Here is a 27,031-nt window from a genome sequence, read left to right as displayed (position 1 = left end):
ATGATTTCCATAAATAAATGTAGGGTTGTAAGAAAGAGTGCTTTTTAAAAAACATTACTTCGACTAGTAGGGTCATCTTTTGACCTAGATGTCTACATATTCAGTGTAGACTTATTTACATTATTAATTTTACAAACATGTTTATAGTTTTAAAAATATTTTTATTTATTCCCTTTTGTTGCCCTTGTTTTATTGTTGTAGTTGGTATTGATGTTGTTGTTGGATAGGACAGAGAGAAATGGAGAGATGCCTACATATTCAGTGTAGACTTATTTATATCATTAATTTGTAAACATGTTTATAGTTGTTTTTTTAAATACTCCCTTTTGTTGCCCTTGTTTTATTGTTGTAGTTGTTATTGATGTCATCTTTGTCGGATAGGACAGAGAGAAATGGAGAGAGGAGGAGAAGACAGGGGGAGAGAAAGACACCTGCAGACCTGCTTCACTGCCTATGAAGCGACTCCCTAGCAGGTGGATCCTTGCGCTGGTCCTTGCACTTTGTGCCACGTGCGCCTAACCCGCTGCACTACCACCCGACTCCCTATAGTTGTTTTTTAAACAAAACTTCCATGTGTTTATTACTGAGTCAAGAAGTAGGAGTAGAAGCCTAGAAATAGGGAAAAATGGGTTCCTTAGCAAGTGTCCAAATAACAGTAATTCTTCCCCTTTTTGGCCTTTTACAAAAAAGATGTTAATGACATGTGACTCCATATAGACCCAGTTTTGTTCTTCTCCAGTGGAGTTGTACCTGATTTTATTACCAATTTCTTTATGAATCTGTTACGGGGATAGGACAATTCTGCTTTTGTTTTTTGGTCAGAAATTCCCTGAAAGTCTTCTGAGAAAACATGGTGAAGAACAGTCATCAGGCACAATATTGTTTAAATATAAACCTTAGATCATTTCTTATTTGTTTGTTCCCCCAAATTGGGTTTGGCTGGTTTACTTGACTAGGTGATAGTGTTTGTTCATTCTGCTTGACATTCGCAATAGGGTGTGAATGATCATTCTATGATATAGATCAACTATCTTCAATCTGTTTGAATATGGCGTGATTATTAGATCCCAAGGACTACTTCGTGCTAGGGATATTAAATAAGACAGTGTCCTTAACCCTGCCCCTCAAACCAAGTTCAATGTACTGGGTTATTTTTTTTTCCCTTATTTTATGTTTAACACTTTATGTGATAGGTAATTTTATTATGTACTTTCCCCCCCACATTTAAGACCTAGGCATGTTGCAAAAAAAAAAAATACTGCTGCCGTGCTGCTGCTTCATTAAAGATAAATCCTGTGACAGGCAAATTGAGGAGGCTCTGAAATTCCACCTGTTGGGTAGAGGTGGAATTAAATTCCTCTTAAGAGTTACTGCCTTAGATCTGACAAACTAGGAAAAAGAGGAAAACAGATTGATAAATCTAGCCATTAAGAGGAAAAATTCAGAGTTTTTATTAAAAAATATTTTTAAGTCAACAAGACTTTCTTAGTGGGATTGTAAATAGGTATCAGTGTTAGCACTTTCCCCTTAAATCATAACATATTTCTGTGTAAAGTAGCATCAATATCTAGAATTATACATGGTAGCAGGCTTATGTGTGACTAGTAAGGGAAGAAGTATTAAGACATTTGAGTTTCAATTTTATACTTATGATATCTTTCAAAGTAATATATATTTAAAATGTGAAAGGAAGACAAAATTGTTCTCAGCACACTTTTAAGAAATGATTTGATTGTATTTAAAAAATAAAAGGACTTTGCAAAAAAGAGAGAGAGAGAAAGAAATGGTTTGATATGGATGGTGATTTTTTTTTTGGTTATGAATTTATAATGATGAATGTTTTAATTTTCTTTTAAATCTTGAAAATCTCATTTTTTAACATTGTGAATAAAATTAAACACTGCATTTAGTAATATCACTTAGTATGTGTGGTTAACAACAAAATGCTGTGTAGTACTTGCTGCTTCATGTATCTTATTTAATAGAAATGTTTTTCTTCTAGGTTCCAAAGATGTTGTGGTAAAGGCACAGGTATTAGCTGGTGGTAGAGGAAAAGGAACATTTGAAAGTGGCCTCAAAGGAGGAGTGAAGATAGTTTTCTCGTAAGTCATGATTTTAAAAGAGAACTTGTTATTATTAAAGAGAAAAACATAAGGACCAGCAAAATAGCTCACCTGGATAGTATGCCTGCTTTTTCATGTGCATCACCCAGGTTCTAGCCTGGCTCCCCACTGCATTGGTGGGGTGGGGGTAGATTGCATAATGGTTATGCAAAGAGACTCTCATGCCAGAGGCTCCAGAGTCCCAGAGTCTCATCCCCTACACTATCACAAGCTAGAGTGTAGCAGTGCTCTGGTAAAAAAGAGAGAGGGAGGGAGAGAAAGCTTTGCTGCAATAGTGTCTTTTCTTTATCTGAAATAAAAAAAAAAAAAAGCACAAAAACCAAAACTAAACAAAATATAAGCAAACAAAACTCCTACTTATTTTAGCAGCTGGGGAGATAGATAGCTCAGCAGTAGAGCATAGGGTCTGGCAAGGCCTGTAGTTCAATCTTCAGCACAGCGTATGCTGACCAGTGCTTTGGTTTCTATCAAATAAAATAAATAAATGTTGGGGGCAGGTAGATGGCTCACTCAGTAGAGTGCACACTTCACATTGCACAAGGCATGCTTGACCCCTTAGCGTCACCTGGAAGCACCACAGAACATGGAGGCTTCACAAGTGATGAGGCAGTGCTGTGGTATCTCTCCACTCTAGCTCTCTCTTTCTCTTAGTCTTTTCATCTTTTATCTGAAAAGGGGGAAAAAGTTCACTGGGAGCAGTGGACATTATTATGTAGACATGCAGTTCTGTCCCAGGGAAGACCTGGTGACAAAGAACTATTTCCCCAATGTATATTTAAAAAGTATATATTATAGGGAGGGCAGGAGTAGATAGCATAATGGCTATGCAAAGAGACTCTCATGCCTGAGGCAACAAAGTCCCACGTTTAATCCCCAGTACCACCATAAGCCAGAGCTGAGCAGTACTCTCAAACAAAGTAAATAAATATATTTATTGTAATATATTGTAAAAGATGACCCTTATTTAAATATTAGTTGATGACCCTTATTTAAATATTAGTTTAGATAAGCTGGTAAGATTTTGGTTGTTATATGTGTTTACCTCTGTTGGAGGAGAAAAACATTCAAGTGTTTTTTTTTTTAAGAAGCCGGAATATTTAGCATGTGAAAAAATTACAAATTAAGTTTTTTATTTAATGCTTGATAGTGACCAGGGAAGTAGTCTGGGAGAGAGTATATTCCTTAAACATGTGAGAGTTTCTGTTTATTCCTTAGCACTGCATGACAAAGCAGTAAGTACTCTGATCTCTCACATTTTCTTCCTTCACAAAATAAGTAAATACATGAATACAATTATGTATATGATGACTTTCATTTTTCTTTTTCAAACAGCTCATATGTATTACTGAGTCAGAAAACAGGAAGAGATACGAGGCCGAGTAGGTTCCTAATCAAGTGTGCAAGACAACAGTGCTTCATTCAAGATACTAGTGGTCTATCTCAGCATAAATATGTGTGCATCTTAGAGGAATCCTTATAGACCCAGCTTTGTTCTTCTCCAGTGTCTCTTCTTGGAGTTGTACCTGATTCTATTACCAGTTTCCAACCGAATCCACTGGGGAATGGGACGGTTCTGCTTTTACTTCTTAGCCAGGAAACACTTGATTCTGAAAGTCTTGTGGGAAAACATGGTGAGGACAAGTCAGTCCACTAGCACGATGGAGAAAATGCAATGACTTTTTTAAAAAGATTTATTTTAATTATAGATAAGAGAGACAGTTTATACATAAGGCAGAGAGACTAACCAGGGCACCACTCTGGTACATATGCTAACAGGGATTGAGTTGGGAATCTTAGCCATGAAAGTCTAATCTAATCCTCTGCCAACTGATAAACTGATGATTATGCTTTTCAAAAAATCATTATTCATAATTTTTTATTCATGAGTTAATGTTGATTTACAATATTATGAAATAATAGAGGTATAATTCCACATCACTCCCACCGCTAGAGTTCTGTGTACTCCACTGGAAACTAGTACTTCTCCCAAGGTCACAGAATATGGGTTGACTTTATATCCATCCCTATATATTTGTGTGTGTGTGTGTACACCCCCACCTCCCATTTTTTCTATGCTCCTGTCTTCTTTTTTTTAAGTTTCTTTTTAAAAAATTGTATTATCTTTATTTATTTATTGTATAGAGACAGCCAAAAATTGAGAGGAGATGGGGTGATAGGGAGAGAGAGACAGAGAGACACCTGCAAACTTGCTTTACCACTTGCAGAGCTTTCCCCCTGAAGGTAGGGACCAGAGTCTTGAACCTTGGTCCTTGTGCACTATAATATGTGTACCACCACCTGCCCCCTCCTGCCTTCACTTCTTTTCTAACTCACATCTGTACCTATTATAACTTCCAAGCATCTTCCTTTTTTCCTCTTTTCACTCAGATAAGAGAAGTAGTGCCTAACTTCCTCTGGTGTTTTACAACTTCACCTCCCTTTCAGTGATGCTATAAAAACAAGATTCCTGGTAACAGATGCTTTGGGTCCTGGTGGGATTAGGGCTTAGAGCATTCTACTGTTTACTATTTTTTTCATCATTTTTAGGTGGCATATGCTGATCAGACTGTAACCCCTGGGGACCAAATTTACCAGGAACAAGTTCTAGTAACCAGCCATCTTGGTAGTTAGAAACAAAGTCACTGCCAGGGTTAAGAATCTGTATCCAGAGGGCCAGTCAGAAGCACAGCAGGTTAAGCACTGTGATGACCAGCACAAGGATCCTGGTTTGAGTCCCCAGCTCCCCACCTGCAGGGGGGTTGCCTCACAAGCAGTGAAGCAGTTCTGCAGGTGTCTGTTTTTCTCTCCCCCCTCTGTCTTCCCCTCCTCTCTCCATTTCTCTCTGTTCTATCCAACAGCAGCAACAACAATAACAATTATAACAATAGTAAGGGCAACAAAAATAGGGAAATTGGCCTCCAGGAGCAGTGGATTTGTAGTGCAGGCACCAAGCCCCAGCAATAACTGGAGGCAAAAAAGAATCTATTTACTCTGTGTGCAAGTTTAGAACATCCTACAATGAAGTTCTTTTTCTTCTTTCAGTCCAGAAGAAGCAAAAGCTGTTTCATCACAAATGATTGGGAAAAAGTTATTTACCAAGCAAACAGGAGAAAAGGGCAGAATATGTAATCAAGTATTAGTTTGTGAGCGAAAATATCCCCGGAGAGAATACTACTTTGCAATAACAATGGAAAGGTCATTTCAGGTGAGTAGTTGAATCATAGATATTTATTATATATTTAGGCAGGACTTAACTACATGCAAATTTTAAAAAACTTTTTTTATTGGGGGGGGTTAGTGGTTTGCAATCAACAGTAAAATACAGTTGTTTGTACATGTGTAACATTTCCTAGTTTTTCACATAACAATTCAACCCCCACTAAGTCTGCTTCTCCCATCATGAACCTGAACCCCCACGCCAGAGTCTTTTACTTTGGTGCAATACACCAAACTACATTCAATTAAAATTTTTTATTATTTATTTTCCCTTTTGTTGCCCTTGTTGTTTTTTATTGTTGTTGTAGTTATTATTGTTGTTGATGTGGTTGTTGGATAGGACAGAGAGAAATGGAGAGAGGAGGGGAAGACAGAGAGGGGGAGAGAAAGACAGACACCTGCAGACCTGCTTCACCGCCTGTGAAGCGACTCCCCTGCAGGTGTGGAGCTGGGGGCTTGAACCGAGATCCTTATGCCGGTCCTTGCGCTTTGCACCACGTGCGCTTAACCCGCTGCGCTACCGCCCGACCCTCACTACATTCAATTTTAAAGGTTGCTTATTTCTATTTATATGAAAAGAAATAGGTTCATGGTCTATTTATATATGTTATGAGCACAATATTTCTTTTTGTGTCACTTGAAAGCATGGTTGTAGTTAGGGAGGTGGCAAGATGGCTTATGTACTCCTAGCATATGTGAGATCCAGAGTATGATCCTCCTGTGACAGAGTGTTGCTCTGGTCTCCTTTTCCTTGGTTAAGTAAAAAGAGCATGATTAATACTATAAAATATGAAGGATAATATTGTTTAAAAAGGGTGGAGGGGAGACTAAGGGGATTGGCTAAAATTCTGTTAAAATAAGTTCCATAGGACTTCCAAATCAGTAATTTTCTAAGAGAAGCTTATAACATATTTGATTCATGTCTTGATTTTATAGATCAAGAAATTTTCTAGCAGTAAAATTTTTTGAATCAAAGAGAAAGTCTTGGAGCCTACGAAGATAATATGCATCCCTGGCTTCATTTTTTTTTTTTTTCTTTCTAACCAGCTTCTTGATATTTTTTACAGTTTGGAGTTTAACTAAGATTTGTTATTTAGAACGTTGAAGGATGATATTCAATAGCAGACATTTTAAGGAGTGTGAACTCTCTCTGTTCATAGTAAACTTAAGGATTCAAGTAATAAAAAATGCTTCCATAGACCTGAAGCTTCTAGAGAGCACTGATATTCTTTTAGTACTGTAATTTTTTTTTTTTTTTTTTTTTGCCTCTAGGATTATCATTGGGCCTTGGTGCCTACACCATGAACCCTCTGCTCCTGGAGGCCATTTTCTCCATTTTATTGCCCAGATTATTGTTGTTATTGGATAGGACAGAGAGAAATTGAGAGAGGAGGGGAAGACTGTGCACGAGTCCTTGCACTTTGTACTATGTGCTCTTAACTCAGTGCGCCACCGTCCAACCCCCTAGAGAAATTCTAAAGATTGTGAAAATTGTCTTACATAAAAACAACTTTGGGCAGGGGTAGATACCATAGTGGTTATGCAAAGAGACTCATGCATAAGGCTCCAGAGTCTCAGGTTCAATTCTCAGTACCACCATAGGCTAGAGCTCATCAGTGCTCTGATACTAAAAACAAACAAACAAACAAACAAACAAACCTTATGGGGGCTGGGCAGTGGTATACTAGTTTAAGTGCACATAGTATGAAGCTCAAGTACCCGTGAAAAGATCCCAGTTTCAGCCCCCAGCTCCTCACAAGCAATGAAGCAGGTCTGCTGGTGTCTTTCTCTCTCTCCCTCCTGTCTCAGTTTCTCTCTGTCCTATCCAATAAGGTGGAAAAAATGGCTTCTAGGAGCAGTGTATTCATAGTACTGAGTCCCAGGAATAACCCTCGAGGCAAATAAATAAATACCTTCTTATTTTTCATTAACTTAGCATGGAGTTGCAATATTTTAAAGCTTTTAGGGGTATAGTTCTATACCAGTATATGTGTAGAAGACTTACCACACCCACACCAAAGTTCCAGTGTCATTACATGAAAGAGAACTCACTTCTCTATCTACCCTTCTCACTCTCTCTATTCCCTCCAATAACTGCCATAATTTTCAGTCTGTTTTGTTATCATTTTTTAAAGTTCATTTGGTTTAGTTGTTTATATTTCACATATGAATGAAACTAACTGATAGTTATCTTTTTGCTTCTTTATTTATAAAGTAGCTTTGCACAATCACTTTGTGATATCCCCCAAAGGTACAGTGTCATATTTCCCAATGACTGCATTGTATTGCACTGAGTATATAACCCTTAACTTTTTCTGTTTTGAGGAAATGTCTTATAAGACCACAGGGCTTATAGTTTTTACTTTTTTATTAATATTATTTATTTATGGGGTGGTTAGAGCATCATAATGGCACACATGATACGAGGGTTCAAACTCAGGACTTTATGCCTTATCCAGTGTACCACCTCCTAAGCCGCAGGTCCTTGTCCAATTGTCTGTTAGTGGACTTACTTATTTATTTTTTTAATTACCAACAGGGCTATTATTGAGGCTCAGTGACAGCAATACAAATTGACTGGTCTTAGTGGTCATTTATTTATTTATTTATTTCTATTTTTATTGGATAGGATGGAGAAATTGAGAGGGATGGAGAGATAAAAGGGGAGAAAGAAATATAGACACCTGTAGATCTGCTTCACTGTGAAGCATCCCCACCTGCAGGTAGGGAGTGGGGGCTCGAACCTGGGTCCTTACATATAGTAACTGTGCATTCAGTAAGGTGCATCATCTACCCACCACCCTGCTATTGGGCATTTAGGATAATTTCATATTTTGGCTATAGTGCTGCTATTAACATAATGGCATTAACACAGACACTAATATGTTTTTGTGTCTTTTGGAGAAGTGCCTTGGAGTGGAACTGCAGGATCATGGGCTCTTTTCTTTAAGGAATCACTATACAATAAGTTGCTTAAAAATCAACTTTTCTGTGTTCTGTCCCCTATAATCAAGTCTTCTTATAATATCTGAATGATGTTAATTTTTTACTTATTTAACCAGAGTACTGCTCAGCTCTGGTTTATGGTGGTGCTGGGGACTGAACTTGGGACTTTGGTGCCTCAGGCATGAAAGTCTTTTTGCATAACCATTATGCTATCACCCCATCCCTGAATGATGTTATAAAATGATTTTTATAATTTAATTTTTACAAGAAAGTATTTCTAATGTGTAACACTAGGTGGTAGTAAAAACTCACTCAGTATATAAGATAAAGGTTGTTTTACTTGTAAGCTTTGTTACCTCTGTAGGGTTCTAGTTCCATGCAGTAGAATTTGGTTTTGTAAGTTACTTTAGAAGTCTTATGATAATAACCTTAATATAATAAATACATTTGCACAGCACATTATTTTCACTACTTATTTTTCTTTTTTTTTTGGTATTCATATATCAACATCTGGTTTGTTATCATATTGATACTTTTTGTTATAGCCAGAAATAAGTATATTATCCCTGGACAATTGTAGATATAAGTCCTATAATGCTGGACATTCAAAGGAACTCATTTTGATTGGAATAAACGTTGCAAACTAAATGTTTATTAATGATATAAATATAACACTGAGTATATGTATTTTTAAAAGTATATTTAAAAATTTGTGGAAAGATGAAATTTTGAGTTTATCCTTAGAACTTGAATTTTCAGAGAACTGTTTGAATCCTATTAAGGAATAATATTTTTATTGCATTTGCAAAAGTTGCTCTTAAGTTTTTTTTTTTTTAGTTTGGACTAAAAATTCTGTAGTATCATTATTAAAACTATTGACCACAGACATTATGTTATTACTGTAGACAAACATAAGAGTTAGTTGTTGGGGGGTCAGGTGGTATCGCAGCAGGTTAAGCGTTCAAGGACCAGCTTAAGGATCCCAATTTGAGCCCCCGGCTCCCCACCGACAGGGGAGTTGCTTCACAGGTGGTGAAGCAGGTCTGCAAGTGTCTGTCTTTCACTCCCCCTCTCTGTCTTCCTGTCCTCTCTCGATTTCTCTCTGTCCTATCCAACAGTGATGACAGCAATAACAACAATAATAACAACAACAATAAAAACAACAAGGGCAACAAAAAGGAAAAAATAGCTTCCAGGAGCTGTGGATTCTTAGTGTAGGCACTGAGTCCCAGCAATAACCCTGGAGGCCAAAGAAAAGAGTTGTTAATTTTTTGGGATATAGTAAGCATTTTTTGAGAATTTCTCTATTAAACAACAAAAATCAGTAAACTGTTTTAAATCAAAAGTATTTATGACTGAATTAAAGCTCTACTAGACATAGAAGTCAATACTCATCATTAAAAACTACTTTTGCTGCTTGTCTGTTTTTAGAATATGAGTCAGGTTCTACTGGTCTTTAGTATGTGTAATATCAGGTTTCCTGGCCAGATGTCCCTAAGGTAGTATAGTATGTCCTATTTTTTAAATATATATATATATCCTACCTGAGCACTTTTAAAAAATCAACTTTCTTTCTCTCTTTTTATCCCTCCCTCCCTCCCTTGTTTATTAATTAATGAGATGGATGAAGGGAGAGAGAGAGAAAAACAGATCCTTTGACACATGCAGAGCCCAAAGTCAAACTCAGAACCTCATACTTTTAGGTCCAGTGCTCTAGACATTGTGCAACCTCCTGGGTCACAAAAGACAAGACTCTTCCCTCCCTCCCTCCTTCCTTCCTTTCTTTCTATTTCTCCCTTTCTCTCTTTCTCTCTTTCTTTCTTTCTTTCTTTCTTTCTTTCTTTCTTTCTTTCTTTCTTTCTTTCTTTCTTTTTTCTTTCCCTTTCTTTCTTTCTCTCATCTTTATTTATTTCATAGAGACAGCCAGATATTGAGGAGTAAAGAGGAGGCAGAGGAAGAGAGACACCTGCAGACCTGTTTCACGACTTGTGAAGCTTTTCTTCTTGCAGGTGGGGACTGAGAGCTTAAACCTGGATCCTTGTGTATTGTAAGATGTGCACTCAACCAGGTGTGCTACCACACAGCCCCCAAATGACAGATTTCTTAACATTTTCCCAGTGCCAACTAACTCATTTATAATTATTCATTTATAATTCATTTATTAGAATTACAGTTTTTCCCAGAACTTAATTTTTTATTTATTATAAAAATATTAAAATGAAAATTGTTTAAACATAAACAGATATTTATTCAGCGGCCATTACCAAGTGCAAAACGGTAGCCATTGGTTTAATTAACCCCTATTTCTACTTACCTATGGAGGGTTTCTACTGACCACCAAGCACCACTACAAATCTACTGCTTCTGGACAGAGAGAAATTGAGAGGGGGGAAATTGAGACCTGCTTCACCACTTGTGAAACTAACAATTCTTGAACTTTGATTTTTTTTGTTTGAATGTAGTAGACTTGACTTTGTGCCTATTTTTGTGAAGCATATCTCTAGAGCTTGCAAAACTAACAATTCTTGAATTTTGATTTTTTTTGTTTGTTTTTACTTTATTGAAGGGTTAACGGATTACGGTGTAACTATTGACAGATGGGTACAATTTCTCATCTCCCTGTGATAGGTGTAAGCAAAATACTCTCACCCCCCAATTTATGTCTTTTTTCACCATGCACCAGGACCCCATCAACCTCTCCATTACCTTTCCCTCCTTCCCCAGAATCTCCTGCTTTGGTGCAAAGCACCATACCTATTCTAAGTTTTTCTTTGTGTTTTTCCCTTTCTGTCCCACCCCCCCTTTTTTTTTAATGTTCCACCTGTGAGTTCACCTGGTATTCATTCTTTTTTTTTTAAACTATTATCTTTATTTATTGGATAGAGACAGCCAGAAATTGAGAGGGAAGGAGTAGATAGAGAAAGAGAGAGAGAGAGACACCAGCAACCTTGCTTCACCACTTGTGAAGCTTTCCCCCCTGCAGGTGGGGACTGGGGCCTTGAACCTGGGTGCTTGCGCATTGTAACGTGCACCACCACCTGGCCCCTCTGGTATTCATTCTTTATCATGGGATGTCTTTCTATTTATTTGCATCTTCCTTTTCTGGTTCCTTGAGATGTTAGAAATGATAAACTGCAGGGCCAGGTGGTGGCACACCCATTTGAGTGAACACATTTCTGTGCACAAGGACCAGGGTTCAAGCCCCCAGTTCTCACCTGCAGGGAAGAAGCTTCACGAATGGTGAGACAGTGCTGCAGGTGCCTATTTTTCTTTCTTTCTCCTTATCTCCCCAATGCATCTCAGTTTCTCTCTTTCTATATCCAATAAATGAATGAATAAATAAATAAAATAAGTCACAAGTAGTGCTTTTCCCATGTTTTGACAAGCAGTCTTCATGATCTTCTATGGTTTTACTATCATGAATTTGAGCTCTCTCCTGTTCTCAGTGCCCCATCAAAGAGTGGCGCAATCGGTTAGCATGTGGTAATTATACAGAGTATGCAGTTGTCCAGTCAGTCCTCCAAGGTAGGCAAAACAGAACCCAGCTCCTTGGTCAGCCTCTGTGAAGTTGGACTGTTGGATGAATTTTCTGCTCTCCTCACTACCTCCCTAGGGAGAAACCCAACACTTGGGGCATTTCTTTTGATCTCTATTTCTCTTGATTTGGTGAAGGGCTGACTCAGATAAAATGAAATGTTTTTTATTTGTTTGATAGCACTAGAGCTTCCTGGGGTACTGCAACTTCCTACCTGATTTCTGACATTTTCATAAAGGCTTTATTTATTTATCATCATATGTTGTTGGTGCTCCTACTGGAGAGTGAGATCTAGGATTTCCTATTCTACAATCTTGCTTACTTCAGATTTATTTTTGATTGTAAACTAATAACTTTATGATGGGGGGGTGGCTCACTGGTAGACCACAGGATTTACATGTGTGATATCCTGAATTCTGTTCCTAGTAGCACATATGGTAAGATGCTCTGGCATGTCTTTCACTCATAAAATAAATACATCTTTACAAAAGTTAGCAAGTAGGGAGGTGGTGTAGAAGGTAAAGTGTTGAGCTCTCAAGCATGAAGTCCTAAGTCCAAACCCCAGCATTACATGTGTCAGAATGATGCTCTGGTCTTCTCTCTCTACCTCCCCATAAATAAATAAATAAATCTTTTTAAAAAGTTAATAGCTTTAATTATTTTTGTTTTGTTTTTGACACCAGAGCACTGCTCAGCTCTGGTATATGGGAATGCTAGGGATTGAACCTGGGACTTCAGAGGCTCAGGCATGAAAATATTTTGTATAACTACACTGCTATCTCCCTAGCTCCAATAGCTTTACTTATTTAGTAATTATACCTTAGCTTCCATTTTTCATGATGATTGCTAGAGTTATTCAAGATAGCTAGCTTTCTTATTAATGATTTGCACTAGGGTAGATCTGGGAATTTTACTCTGTAGACTCTGCCTTTTTAATATCAGAAATATTTTTATGATTTTATATTATTTAAATATAATATCCGTTCAGTTCTTAGGAAATATGTATAGATTATATTTCATATGTATTTATATTAATTTATTTGGTATGGGTTTTCTATATACTTTACTCTCCCCCCGCCACAGGTGAATCATTATATTCCTCTTATTTTTCATCTTTTTTCCTACTTTGTAAATTGAACATTTGTAATGGGGTACTGTGCAGGAGGAGCAAGGGTAAGTTCTCAAAAAAAAAAAATGAAAGTGGGTTATGTGGAAATAAAGGTGGGAAATGAAACATTAAGTCTTATGTACTCAGAGGTGTGTCTTAAAATTTTATTGACAGATCCCAAATAAAATATAGGTATTCTGGCTATCTCCCCTCGTTCTAGGGTCCTGTTTTAATAGGAAGCTCTCAAGGTGGTGTCAATATTGAAGACGTTGCTGCTGAAAATCCAGAGGCCATAGTTAAAGAGCCTATTGACATTGGAGAAGGTATCAAAAAAGAACAAGCTGTCCGGGTATGTTGTATTCCAAAAATGTCTATCTTCTTATTGCATGATTTAACACTTAGAATTAATCTGTACAAGTGGTAATTGATACAAATGTAAAAAACCAAATCTTTACTGTTCTGCATCTTAGTATCTTGTTTAAAATTGAAACTCTGGAGTCCTCTGTAATGTTTTTGTACATATCTTATGTAAACATTACTATATATAATTTCACATAGATGATTAAGATATTTGAATGTTTTAAATATTTAATACATTAAATAATAAAACCCAATAAATTAAATATTTGAATATCAAAATATATGAATGAGTAATCTGTTAGGATTATAACATTTTGAGCAATGAGCAGAAGTAACTAGTACAATGCTTGGTGCATTAGTGCTCTGCTTAGTTGATGGAGAGTGATTTTTTTTCAAGTATTTATAATTAAAACTGGGTTTTGAACTAGTGAAAAATCTTCCTTAATGAAACACTATATTTCTTAGTCTTTATTTGAAACATCTTGGTCAAAAAATGGCATTTCTAATCTTGACCATTCACTTTATTAGTTACCATTTGGACTTATTGCAAAAATCACATTTACCCTTGAAGAATTTTAAGATTTTTCTATTACTGCTGGTTGAGCACCATTGCAGTCTTAGGATACAAATAAGAGCAAGTGGAAAAACTTCTCTGTAGTTTTATCAGCTGTGGAAGTAATTAGAATTAACATGTAGACACATACCTTCTATACCAGTGTTTCAGAATCATTTATGGGACTTATGTACTGTAGAACTATTGAACCAAAACTTCTGGGCTTGGATCTTTTTTAGAAATTATTGAATTGTCACAAAAGTCATGACACTTTGCATAAAAACCAGAAAAATATGTCATGGCTTTCTGACAACCCAGTATATGGACTTTGACTTGTCAATTTCATAAAATAAAAAAAAAAAGAAAAGAAAACACCAAAACAAACAAACAAACAAACAAAAACCCTCTTCAGATAATATCCAGTTAGGAATCTATATTCAGGATAGTTAAGTCCCTCTGTAAGGTATAAGCTTAAGTACCAGAATCTTACAGACACAACAGCTAGCATATATAAGATGCTCATTTTTTTTTTCCCAACAAATGGGATAATATTCCCTTAACTTAGTTGTCTTCAGGGTTTAGTAGACACTCCTAATTACCTACAAGGCAAAATAGAGTGATATATTGTTATGACCATATTTGGATAATTGCTGCTTCTTCTTTTTTTTTCCTCCACTAGAGCTCTGGTTTATGGTGGTGTTGGGGATTGAACTTGGGCCTTCAGAGCTCTAGGCATGGAAGTTTTTTTGTTTGTTTGTTTTTAATTGGGGAATTAATGTTTTACATTTGACAGTAAATACGATAGTTTGTACATGCATAACATTTCCCAGTTTTCCATATAACAATACAACCCCAACTTAGTCCTCTGTCATCCTTTTTGAACTCCCCATCCCCACCCCAGAGTCTTTTACTTTGGTGCAATACACCAGTTCCAGTTCAGGTTCTACTTGTGTTTTCTCTTCTGATCTTGTTTTTCAACTTCTGCCTGAGAGTGAGATCATCCCATATTCATCCTTCTGTTTCTGACTTATTTCACTTAACATGAATTTTTCAAGGTCCATCCAAGATCATAACCATGGAAGTTTTTCTGCATAATCATTGTGCTATCTTCCTAACCCTGCATCTACCTTTAATAAGCAGTTTTAATAAAACATAAACCTCTTCTTTCAGTTTAGATTAGTCATGGGCTTAGAGATAGGCAATGTGGAGGCTGTGGAATAAAGACAAAAACTGGAGTCTAGGTAAATGGGAAGTCACTTCTATATCTCTTATTTGTAAAAGGGGCATTCTACCTGTCTTAAGAGGATTTTAAATAAAAAGTGATTAACTATTTACTAATAGTAGTTATGATTTCAGTGATTATTGCTTGATTACAAATGATTCATGCTTTAACATTTAACTGATAAATTATAAGGCTTTATTTATAATAACTTAATATTAATTGGACATCTACAGCATACTTGTACTAAAAACAGTAACTTTTCAGCTTGCACAGAAAATGGGATTTCCATCTAGTATTGTGGATTCTGCAGCAGAAAACATGATTAAGCTTTATAACCTTTTTCTGAAGTATGATGCCACTATGGTAGAAATAAACCCAATGGTAGAGGATTCAGATGGAACTGGTAAAGTATCTTCTTTTATCCAATACTGATTATGCATTTGGATATTGTGTTTTTATCTACCTATTTACTTCACTAAGTTGAACTCATAAGACATTGAATACATGTAGAAGCTTATTTTATAATAAATACAATGAATGTAAACACACTGAAGAGGCATAAAACACACTGAAGAGGCATAAAACACACTGAAGAGGCATAAAACACACTTGCACATTTAAATGAATAGTAGAGTTTTAGCCCTATATCAAACTATCCAATTGCCTACCCATTATACTTTCTTTTTTTTTAAATTTTTTTATTTAAGAAAGGATTAATTAACAAAGAGGGGTACAACTCCACACAATTCCCACTGCCAATCTCCATATCCCACCCCCTCCCCAGTAGCTTTCCCATTCTCTATCCCTCTGGGAGCATGGACCCAGGGTCATTGAGGGTTGCAGAAGGTAGAAGGTCTGGCTTCTGTCCCATTATACTTTCTATAACTCTGCCTTTTCATGCACAGGCACAAAGAAGAAAAAAACATCACACATTTCACTGAAACAATGTCAGCATCCCCAAGTGATATCACTTAATGGTTCCCTGTATTATTCTTTGGATAAATATAAAAGTTGGTATACTCTCAACTGTGTAAATTAATATTTTGTAATCATTTGGGCATAAGGAGAAACTATTAAAAGAAGTTGACTTTGACTGTTAGTGAATTTGGGAAATAATGTCTTAGTATTTTGCTTTATGTAATCTTAATGACCATTTTTTTCTTTTTTTATTAATGTTTTTCATTCAACAGTAAATACAATAGTTTGTACATGCATAACATTTCTCAGTTTTCCATATAACAATACGACTCCCTCTAGTTCCTCTGTCATCCTTCTTGGACCTGTATTATCTCTCCCCACCCACCCGAGTCTTTTACTTTGGTGCAATACGCCAATTCCAGTTCAGGTTCTACTTGTGTTTTCTCTTCTGATCTTGTTTTTCAGCTGCTGCTTGAGAGTGAGATCATCCCATAATGACCATTTTTTCAAGATTAGTGATTAAGGAAGGACAGATAAATCAATGATTTCATTGTATCTAAAGAAATGCAATAACTTCTCTTGATCTGAGAACACATTTATGTCAGGTGTTCATATTTCAAGGGTATAATCTACTAGAGTACTTTTAATCTTTTTAGCTACAAAAATAGGATTAGCTTGTTACTTTCTCAGCTGTTTTGCATCCTATAAAGATAAATCAGATTCTAAATTATCATGCCTCTCACATATAGGGTTCTAAAATATAATTACCTTACTATAACATAGATTTTTCTCGATTACTTATGAAAATTTTTTTCTCTTTTGAGGGTTAATTTTTCTTCTTTTTAAAAAATTATTTATTTATTTATTTTCCCTTTTGTTGCCATTGTTGTTTTATTGTTGTTGTTCTTATTGATGTCGTTGTTGGATAGGACAGAGAGAAATGGAGAGAGGAGGGGAAGACAGAGAGGGGGAGAGAAAGATAGACACCTGCAGACCTGCTTCACCGCTTGTGAAGCCACCCCCCCCCTACAGGTGGAGAGCCAGGGGCTCGAACCGGGATCCTTACAGCAATCCTAGCACTTTGCACCATGTGCACTTAACCCACTGCACTACCACCCAACTCCTGGGTTAATTTTTCTTATTGTTGTTCTTTAGTACCTATATATTAGCTTATTATAGCAATTGAGACAAATACTATAAATTAGGTGACTTTGAAACAACAGAAATTTATTCAGTTTTTGAAGTCAAAAAGTCTAAAATCGGAATCATATGAATTCAAGGCATCAGAGATTACTTCTTCCAGAGTCTGTTGGCTAAATCCCTTCCTTGCCTTTTCTAGGGTTTTGATACCTTGCTTCCAATCTCTGCCATCTCTTCTGTGTGTATCTGGTTTCCCTCTGTTTGTGTCTTATGAAGACACTGGTGATGTCATTCATTTAGGGGACCCATCTGGGATAACTTAATCTATTTAAGATTAAAAATTTTTTTTTTTACCAGTTTACTGGTAGGGGGAGGCATTAGTGGTTTACAGTATATTTGTTGGCACATTGGGTACAATTTCTCATCTTTCTGTCTGCAAAGACAAGGTGTCTGCAGACTTGCACCTGACTTAGGTCTATTTTCACCATCATGCACCAGGATCTCATTGCCCTCTCCTTCCCCCGGGTCCTTCTTGCAATAATACACTACACCCAGTCCAAATTTCACCTTGTGTTTTCCCTTGTTTAAGTCCCACTTGTGGAATCCTACAGTATGTATCCTGTCTTACCCCTCATATTATTTTTCATTTGTTTTAGTTTCTTTTTGCTGTTTTGTTTGTTTGTTTTTGGTATGTTCTTCTACCGTATCCTCTAGCTCACCACTTTGACTTTTGGCATCTTTTCCTGATGGTATTCTCCTTTATGGAATTTACTTATTTTTACCTTGGATATTTTAATCTTTTATTTCTCTGGTTCTATGACTTCTTTCAAGTTTTCTATGACTTTGTTGAAGTTTTTTTCCATTAAACTTCTCATTTCCCTAAGCATCCTTAAGACTATGTTTAGGAAGTTTATATTGCTCTTTTGAATTTGGGCTTTTCTACAAACTGTTTTGGTCCATTAATGTAGGTTTCCTTTATTCTTCAGTTGTATTTTATGCTTCATGAGGTCCAGAGCCAGGGGTCTGTTTGAACAGGCCTGAATAGTTCAGTCATAGGTACCTGATTTATACCACAGCACTTAGGTTGATCCAACCCAAGTAGTGACCAGTTGTCTTAGGTTGCTTGTTCTCACAGCTCTGGCAGATTATATACCATAAATGGAGAACTCCCTGATTCCACCCCTAGGGTCTCTTACAGTAGACACTGAATTCTAGTATGGCTGCATTAAACTGGCCTCAAAAGGTGCCATGTTCCTTAGGAAAACTTGCACTGTATCTCCCAAAGTGGTTTATAGCTTTTATTCCCTGTTTCCTTTTTTAAATTTTTTAAAATTTTAAATTTGTATTTATTTTGCTTCCAGGATTATTGCTGGGGCTCGGTGCTTACACTACAAATCCACTGCTCCTGGAGGAAATTTTTTCCCTTTTGTTGCCCTTGTAGTTATTATTATTGTTGTTATTGCTGTCATTGTTGTTGGGTAGTACAGAGAGAAATTGAGAGAGGATGAGAAGACAGAGACGGGGAAAGAAAGACACCTGCAGACCTGCTTCACCACCTGTGAAGCGAACCCCTGCAGGTGGGAAGCCAGGGGCTCAAACCAGTATCCCTACACTGGTCCTTGAGCTTTGTGCCATGTGCACTAACCCACTGCACTACCGCTACTGCCTGGCCCCCTTCCCTGCTTCCTATTCTTGTAACATAGACACAAAATTATAATAGTATTGGGAGGATGGGGTTTCTTTCTTTTTTCTCCTTTTTTTTTTTTTTTTTTTTTAAGAAATTCATTCCTTTTTTATAAGACAGAGAGAAATTGAGAAGGAAAGGGGATAGAGAGGGAGTGAGAGATACAGAGACGCCTGCAGCACTACTTCACCACTGATGAAGCTTCTCCCCTACAGTTGGGGACAGGAGGCCTCAATCCAGGTTCAAGTAATATATGTGAACTTCTGGCCTCCACCTGGCTCCATGGGTGGTGAGATTTCAATTCAGTCTGCCCCATTCTCACCACACTATTTTTTTTGTTTGTTTGTTTTTTTAATTTTGTCTCTTTCTATTGATTGTGATTTACTGTCCTGTGGAAGAACTTTTTACTTTTGATGAGGAAATCTTTCTGTGTCCTCACTGCCTGAATGCTTTTGTTCTTTTCTGTGGAAGCTTGTTTGACATCCAAGCTTATTAATTTTTGTTTACATTTAGATGTTTTATTCACTTTTAATAAGAGAGATACAGAGAAAAAAGATACATAGAAGGAGAGAGATCAGAACACTGCTCAGTTCTGACTTATAGTGGTGCTGGGGATTGAACCTGGGACTTCGGAGCCTAGGACATGAAAGTCTTTCACATAACCATTATGCTGTCTACCTGCCCCTAACTTAATTCTATTCAGGGTTTTTCAAGAATGTTGTGACTTTGTTGTTGTGGAGACAGAGGAAAACCCTTTTATTTGACCCTCTGTTGACATAGACTTCTTTTTTCTTTTTATGTGACACCAGAAAATGAACCTAAGTGCTCAGACATACATGTTACTGCTGATGGTCTTATTTTATGGTTTTTTTTTTTTTTTTTTTTTTTTTTTTAATAATTGAGATAGAGAGGAGAGACTATAATGTTTTCACCATCTGTGGAATTCCTCTATTGCTGTCCATGGTGCTCCTAACTGGGCTTTGAACCCAGAGATTCACACACAGCAGGATACATGCTCTGCAGGGCAAGCTATCTCTTGGTTCCTAGAACTAGTGATGTTCTTTTCTTTCAACCCCAGATAGAGAAGTGAATGGAGAGAAAGAGAGAAAAGGAAAGATACCACAGCACCAGTACACCATTCACGAAGCTTCCCCTTGTGCTATCCTTTGTGCTCCCGTGTAATGTCATAGGATAAAATACAGGTTGTTGCACTAGATAAGCCAGCTCCCAGTTCCTAGCTTTGATTACAGTTTTAATTCCCAAGTTTTTTTTTATTAAGAATTTATTAATTTATTCATGAGAAAGATAGGAGAGAAAGAACCAGCCATCACTCTGGTACATGTGCTGCCGGGGATCAAACTTGGGATCTCATGGTTGAGAATCCAGCGCTTTATCCACTGGGCCACCTCCTGGACCGCAATATTTTTTTTAAACTCACGTTTAGGGGCTAGAAGATATCTTACTCAGTAGTACGTGTGCCTTGCCGTGCACGTGGCCTGGCTTTGATCCCAGCGCTATATGGGAACGTTATGGTACTATGAATTGCACTGGTTCTGTGATGCCTCTTTGTTTATATCTGGAAAAGGGGGGGGGGTGAGTTTTGGTTCTGGAGCAGTGAAATAGCACATACATGAGGTCTTAACACTGACACACACACACACACACACACACACACACACACACACACACACCCCAAATATAAAGAGTTTAAGTTCATTGTGAACAGAAATTGGACTACATCTGATAAGTAACAGATTTTTTTCTCTAGTGTTTGTTTGATTAATGGTAGTTTATTGTATCTGTCCTGAAATTAAGATTGCTTTTTTTCCTCTTTCCTTCAAAGTGTTATGCATGGATGCAAAGATCAATTTTGATTCTAATTCAGCTTTTCGCCAGAAAAAAATTTTTGACCTCCAAGACTGGACCCAGGAAGATGAAAGGGACAAAGATGCCGCTAAAGCAGATCTCAACTACATTGGGCTAGATGGAAATATAGGCTGCCTAGGTACTACAGGTTTTTATGTTAAAATTGAATTGGCTAAGCTTAATTTGTTTTCTTTACATTTGGCTCTAATACAAACAGTTTTTGTTTCTTGATAGTAAATGGTGCTGGTTTGGCTATGGCCACAATGGATATAATAAAACTTCATGGAGGCACTCCAGCCAACTTTCTTGATGTTGGTGGTGGTGCCACAGTTCATCAAGTAACAGAAGCATTTAAGCTAATAACTTCAGATAAAAAGGTAAGGGCAGAACTTAAGCTTTAGAATTTGAGTGATGCAATGCAACTTTGTTAATTTGTAGGTATGGTCATTCTAGTAGTTGAGTATTGAATTTCAAAAGATCTCTCTAGTTTTGAAAAAATTGAAAATAATGCAGTAAATGCTAACTAAAATAAAAGAATTTCCCATTCTGACTTAAATGGTAGGAATCAATTAATTGCATGGGAAAAAATCCTAGAGATGCTTGTTGAATCTAAAATATTTTGAACTTGTATACTTATTTTCTGATGTTACTTTTACAAAGATCACTCAACTAACTGAAACAAATGGTGCTTTATTTTCCTTTTTTAATGATTATTCAGGGTAAGTAGAATAGCTTAATATTTAGTGTACTGCTTTGCCGTGTGCACAGCCCAGCTAAACGTGGGCATATGGGAGAAGATGCATGATTTTGAGGGCCTGATTCATGTGAAAAATTGGCTAGGTTGTCAATGAAAACTGAAAAAGTGATAGTTAATGGACACTAAATTGGAGATCCTCCTCATGGCATTGCCTTGTAACATGATCTGATGTTAGTGAATAACTGTTTAGTAGGAAACAAGTAAATGAAATTAGGAAGCCTCATTCATATGGTATAGGAGAGAAGAAATGCTAGCTAGGTGTTGAAATAACTCAAGGGGAGGAATAAGTTCTGGAAGACAGAGTACTTCAAGTGATGATGACACTAATCTACCAAAAATATTTAAATCGCAGGTACTATCTATTTTGGTCAACATTTTTGGAGGAATCATGCGGTGTGATGTTATTGCACAGGGCATAGTCATGGCAGTAAAGGATTTGGACATTAAAATACCTATTGTGGTACGGTTACAAGGTAAGTGTAAATGATGTCTTACAGTGGTTTTATAAACTGTAATTAAATGTTCTTTACACTTTTAACATTTTATTTATTGTTAGAAACAGAAATTGAGAGGGGAGAGATAAGAGAGGGAGAGAGACAGAGACACTTGCAGCACTACTTCACCTTCTGTAGATGGGGACCAGGGCATTGAACCCACGTCCATACATACAGTAGTATGTGCGCTTAACCAGGTGTACAACCACCTTGCCCCAAATGTTCATAATTCTAAGGAGCTCAGTTCATTTAAAATATCACTGTCAAATAGCTGTTCTTTCAAATGAAGCTGTATTTGAAATAAGGATTTTTAAAAAGGTTTCAAGCATTGGAGCATAACTTCAATTTTGCTTGATATGATTCAATCCACTTTTGTTGTAATTTGTCTTGAATTTTGACTTCCTTAAATTATCAAGTATATAGGAAGGCAAAATATGAAGCATCTGGGTTTTTACATTATTTTCTTTGGTCAACAAGCATTTACTAAGTTATGGAGTATTTGTTTGTTAAAATCTTATACTTCTAGCATATTGTGGCATCTTTTTTTAATTTATAAAATGGAAATATTGACAGGACCATAGGATAAAAGGGGTACAATTTCCACCACCAGACCTTCATATCCTTTGAAAGCTTTCCTATTCTTTATCCCTCTGGGAGTATGGACCCAGAATCATTTTGGGGTCTAGAAGGTGGAAGGTCTGGCTTCTATAAATGCTTCCCTGATGAACATGGGTGTTGACAGGTTGATCCATACTCCCAGCTTGTCTCTCTCTTTCCCTAGTGGGGCAGAGATCTGGGGAGGTGGAGCTCCAAGACACATGGTGAGGTCCTCTGCCCAAGGAAGTCAGGTTGGCATGGTATCACCTGGAACCTGGTGGCTGAAAAAGAGTTAAGATATAATGCAGAACAAATTGTTGACTAATCATGAACCGAAAGGCAACAATATTGCAGATGAACATTTGAGGGTCTCCATTTTTGATAGGTCTATTTTAGGTATATTCCAAGGAGCCCATGACTTTATTAGTTTTTGCCTGAGTGTGACAGCTAACATGTAGGTGGACCCAGGTTGTCTGGGGAGATGGTGTCATAGTTGGAAAAAGGACTAGAAAGCTGTATCAGGGAAGAGAGTAGCTCCCAAATATGAGGAAAGTATATAAATATTGTTAACTGTAAACCCCATTGATTTGATCTGGGACCCATATTCAGCACAGGAGCCTCCCTATGTGAGTGACCTTTGTATCCCTGTAGGTCTGAGCTCACATCTGTGGTCACGGCTAGGAACATTCCAGGCTGCACTAATTTCAGGACCCAGTGGCAGATGTTTTTAAATGGTTTTGTGCAGGTACTAAGACATCTTTATATTTGTTTAAATAATTTTCAGGTACACGAGTTGATGATGCTAAGGCACTTATAGCAGACAGTGGACTCAAAATTCTTGCTTGCGATGACTTGGATGAAGCTGCTAAAATGGTAAATAGGCTATGTTAGTCTAAGGAGTTTTTTTTTTTTTTTTTTTTACATAGTGTATAAAAGACTTATAAGTAGATCTAAAGGAAGTCGGTAGTGCAGTGGGTCAAGCGTACTTGGCACAAAGTGCAAGGACTCTCGTAAAGATCCCGGTTGGAGCCCCTGGCTCTCCACCTGCAGGGAAGTCGCTTCACAGGTGGTGAAGCAGGTCTGCAGGTGTCTATCTTTCTCTTTCCCTCACTGTCTCCCCTCCTCTCTCCATTTCTCTCTGTCTTATCTAATAACGACGAGAACAAAAACAACAACAATAATAACTACCACAATAATAAAAAAAAACAAGGGCAACAGAAAGGGAAGATAAAAAATAAATAAATAGATCTAAAGCCAGCTAATATTGCTAGTAATTCATGTCTTAGCTAAATATCAGTGCTGTTGAACTTCTTACACTATGACTTACTTTAAATGTTATTAGTAGCTGCTTAATATTGTTTTGTCTATATTTTTAGCTAATTTCTCATGATTATTTTGAATCTCAAAATTATCATTTTAGAAACATCATCATTGATGTATTGCACCAAAGTGAAAGACTGGGGTGGGTGGGGGGCGTAGAATACAGGCCCAAAAAGGATGACAGAGGACCTAATGGGGGTTGTATTATATGGAAAACTGAGAAATGTTATGCATCTACAAACTATTGTATTTACTGTCTAATATAAACCATTAATTCCCCAATAAAGAAATTAAAAAAAAAAAACCATCCTGTATTTACAAGATACATATATTCCTTTATATGATATACATAATAAATATATTGTACTTTTAGAAGTTAGTTAAGGTTTTAAATATATACATACATTTGTGTATATCTATATTTATATTTTCTTACTGCCTACATCTTATTTATCCCAGAGTCAGGAACAGTATCTTAGTTGGGCACCCTACAATGCAAGACATATAAATAGTATTTAAAAAACGATTCAGTGCCTTTTGATTACTTATGTACCTACAAATTAATATATGAAACAGTATGAAGGTATTAAATTAAATATGGGTTATCCAGGGTATCAGGTTTGACTAGACTTTGAGAGTGACAAATGCTTGTCAGAGTGTGGTTCTGTCTTAACAGTATCAAAAAATTCTAGGTGTTTTAGTTTGACTTCTAGAGACAAAGATCTTTTCTTTTCTTTTCAGGTTGTAAAACTCTCTGAAATAGTGACATTGGCTAAGCAAGCCCATGTGGATGTGAAATTTCAGCTGCCAATCTGATCGGGGAGCCCAGTGGATGGTTGATGGTGTTAAATGAACTATCCTCATTAAAATACTGTGTTCTATAATATTATTATTCCTTTTTAGTGTGTGAAGATTATAATTGTATCTAGGCACAAACACTTTTAAAGCATTTGGCCTGCATTTGATTCTACTGTTCTGAATGGGCTGTTTGTATAAAGGATATATAATGTAGTTAATTTCTTTTGTTGTAGCATTTTTCTCTTCTACAGCCTGTCACTTGCAATATGCCAGTTTTTTATTGGAGATAGCATTCTTCACTGATTAGTCCTATGAATAAAATAAATGCAAAGATAAAGCTTTATTCTTTTGTTGAGATATATATCTAACAACTAGCCTTACTAGTAGGGCTATATATTTAAATGTTTTATATAAGTGCTTATCCTCAACATCATATGCCTAGTTAAATTTATCAATCATTATAAACAGAGCTTTCAAACACTCCCCAGAATATCCTTGTAAGTATGTCAATGAATATCATGTTAATTATTTGAACTTTGTTTTAATCATTACAGAACACTGACAGTTGAAAATCTTCATGCTCCTGTGGTATTAAGAAGAACCTGTAGGTCTATATCAAATAAAAGTATATTTACAAGAGACTTAGCAGACAAATATCAAATGTCAATTTAAGTTAATAAAAATATCTGAATATGATTTGATTTTTTTCCCCTTTTTTAAGTAACTACATTAGAAGGTGATATTTTCATCATTTCACTGGGGACCTAAGGAACTGATTTGTAGATTATGTGTCAGTGCATAACATTAAAATATTTTAAAACTATAGATATCTACTTGGATTTTACTATTTATGTGTTTGCCATCTGGAACATTCTCTAAAGAAAATGCATTGATTTTGTGCCTGTATATGAATATGCATGTGTATATACTGATCTTTTTTCTGAATGGAGCAACATTAATATTTGTCTGTTAGTAGTGCTAATACTATGTCCTATTTACACTGTATATATTAGGATAGATAGAAGTCAGGTGGGAACTGGGCAGTGGTGTGCCTTGTTGAGTGCACACATTACCATTTACAAGGAACCAGGTTCAAGCTCCTGGTCCCCACTTGTGGGGGGGGTGGACTTCAGGAGCAGTGAAGTAATGCTGCTGGTGTCTCTTTCTCTCTCCCTCTCTATCTCCCTCTCTCCTCTCAAATTCTCTCTGTCCTATCAAATAAAGAAGGAAAAAAAAAATAACAGGAGCAGTGGGTTCATGTGCAGTCACTGAGCTTCAGTGATAACCCTGATGACAGTAAAAAGAAAGAAAAAAGAAAAACCAAGCAGTGCATTACATAGCTGTATTGATTAGATATACCCTACCTGGTGAGCTATATCTCTGACCCTGTAGCATACATATATTTTTAAATTTTAACCTCTTTGATGTTAAGTATCATCAGGAATGCATAGTATGAGAAGAAGCATAGCATAGTGGTTTTTAACTTTAGAGCTTTATTAAATAATAGTTTATAGTATAGTCTTTGTTTCACCACTCCCACCACCAAAGGTCTGTGTCCCCAACCCTACCCCCACAGATAACCACTATAGCTTTCCCATAGTCTTAGAGGTTGATCTTTTTTCCCCCTGCTCCCTCCCTGCAGGGAGGACACTTAATGAGCAGTGAAGGAGGTCTGCAGGTCTCTCCCTTTCTACCTCCCCCTCCTTTCTCAACTTCTTTCTGATCTGTCCAATAAAAATAAAAAAGCCACCAGGAGCAGTGGATTTGTAGTGCTGGTACCCAGCAGCAAGCCCCAGCGATAACCCTGGAGGCAAAAAAAAGAAAAGAAAAGAAAAAAAAAATACATCATGACTTATCTGACAGCCTAGTGATTTATAAGTTGCTGTCCAACATGATGACATAAGAGAGTACTACAATGTGTAGAAGTGTGCAAGAGACTTAAGATAAGAGCACCCTATCTCCTTGGATGTCAGGATTTGAAATTCTCAAATTTTTGTCTTTGTTATTCATGGTTTTAGCTCACAAGGAACTGAGACTGACTGTCAGCCACTTTGTTTTTGCTTCAGCCTTGGCTCGTAGTGGTGTGGGGATTTGAACCTGGGACTTTAGAGCCTCAGGTCTGAGTCTGTTTGTCTAACCATTATGCTATCTACCCCAACATTCTTTTTAGTTTTCATTTTTATCTTGTATGCATCCTTGTCCCTCTATTGCCTTTCATGTGTAATAGTGAGGGAGCTTTGCTATGTTTGCCATCCCCACTTAGCTTACTTTACTCGATATTCTCTTTGATGGTGCAGTCTGCTACAAATTTAGTAAGCAGCCACCCTGGATCAAAGAGACTGGAAGAACTGACCTCACCAGGATACCCGTAGGTGTTTGATTTGCCACCCACCT

At 36.8% G+C, this 27,031-nt stretch overlaps 1 protein-coding gene and 1 pseudogene across 2 annotated transcripts in view; one reads left to right on the top strand and one right to left on the bottom strand.

Annotated features, from left to right (window-relative positions):
• SUCLA2 (succinate-CoA ligase ADP-forming subunit beta) overlaps window positions 1-25,333 on the top strand; it is a 45,587-nt gene extending 20,254 nt beyond the window's left edge. For both annotated transcript variants that reach the window (XM_007521215.2, XM_060194839.1), the window contains 9 exons: window positions 2,003-2,102; window positions 5,166-5,328; window positions 13,149-13,277; window positions 15,328-15,466; window positions 20,649-20,810; window positions 20,906-21,048; window positions 21,781-21,901; window positions 23,304-23,392; window positions 24,581-25,333. In XM_007521215.2, coding sequence (XP_007521277.1) covers window positions 2,003-2,102; window positions 5,166-5,328; window positions 13,149-13,277; window positions 15,328-15,466; window positions 20,649-20,810; window positions 20,906-21,048; window positions 21,781-21,901; window positions 23,304-23,392; window positions 24,581-24,655 — 1,121 coding nt within the window. In that variant the 3' untranslated portion in view covers window positions 24,656-25,333. The remainder of the gene's footprint in view (window positions 1-2,002; window positions 2,103-5,165; window positions 5,329-13,148; window positions 13,278-15,327; window positions 15,467-20,648; window positions 20,811-20,905; window positions 21,049-21,780; window positions 21,902-23,303; window positions 23,393-24,580) is intronic.
• LOC107522402 (large ribosomal subunit protein eL39-like) lies at window positions 3,598-3,753 on the bottom strand (annotated as a pseudogene).
• Window positions 25,334-27,031: the final 1,698 nt, after the last annotated feature.

This window comes from Erinaceus europaeus, chromosome 7 (assembly GCF_950295315.1).
Source record: "Erinaceus europaeus chromosome 7, mEriEur2.1, whole genome shotgun sequence".
In the NCBI taxonomy this organism is placed as follows: domain Eukaryota; kingdom Metazoa; phylum Chordata; class Mammalia; order Eulipotyphla; family Erinaceidae; genus Erinaceus; species Erinaceus europaeus.
Note: the sequence above shows the minus strand (reverse complement) of the source record. Positions and strands in the feature narration are given on the sequence as shown.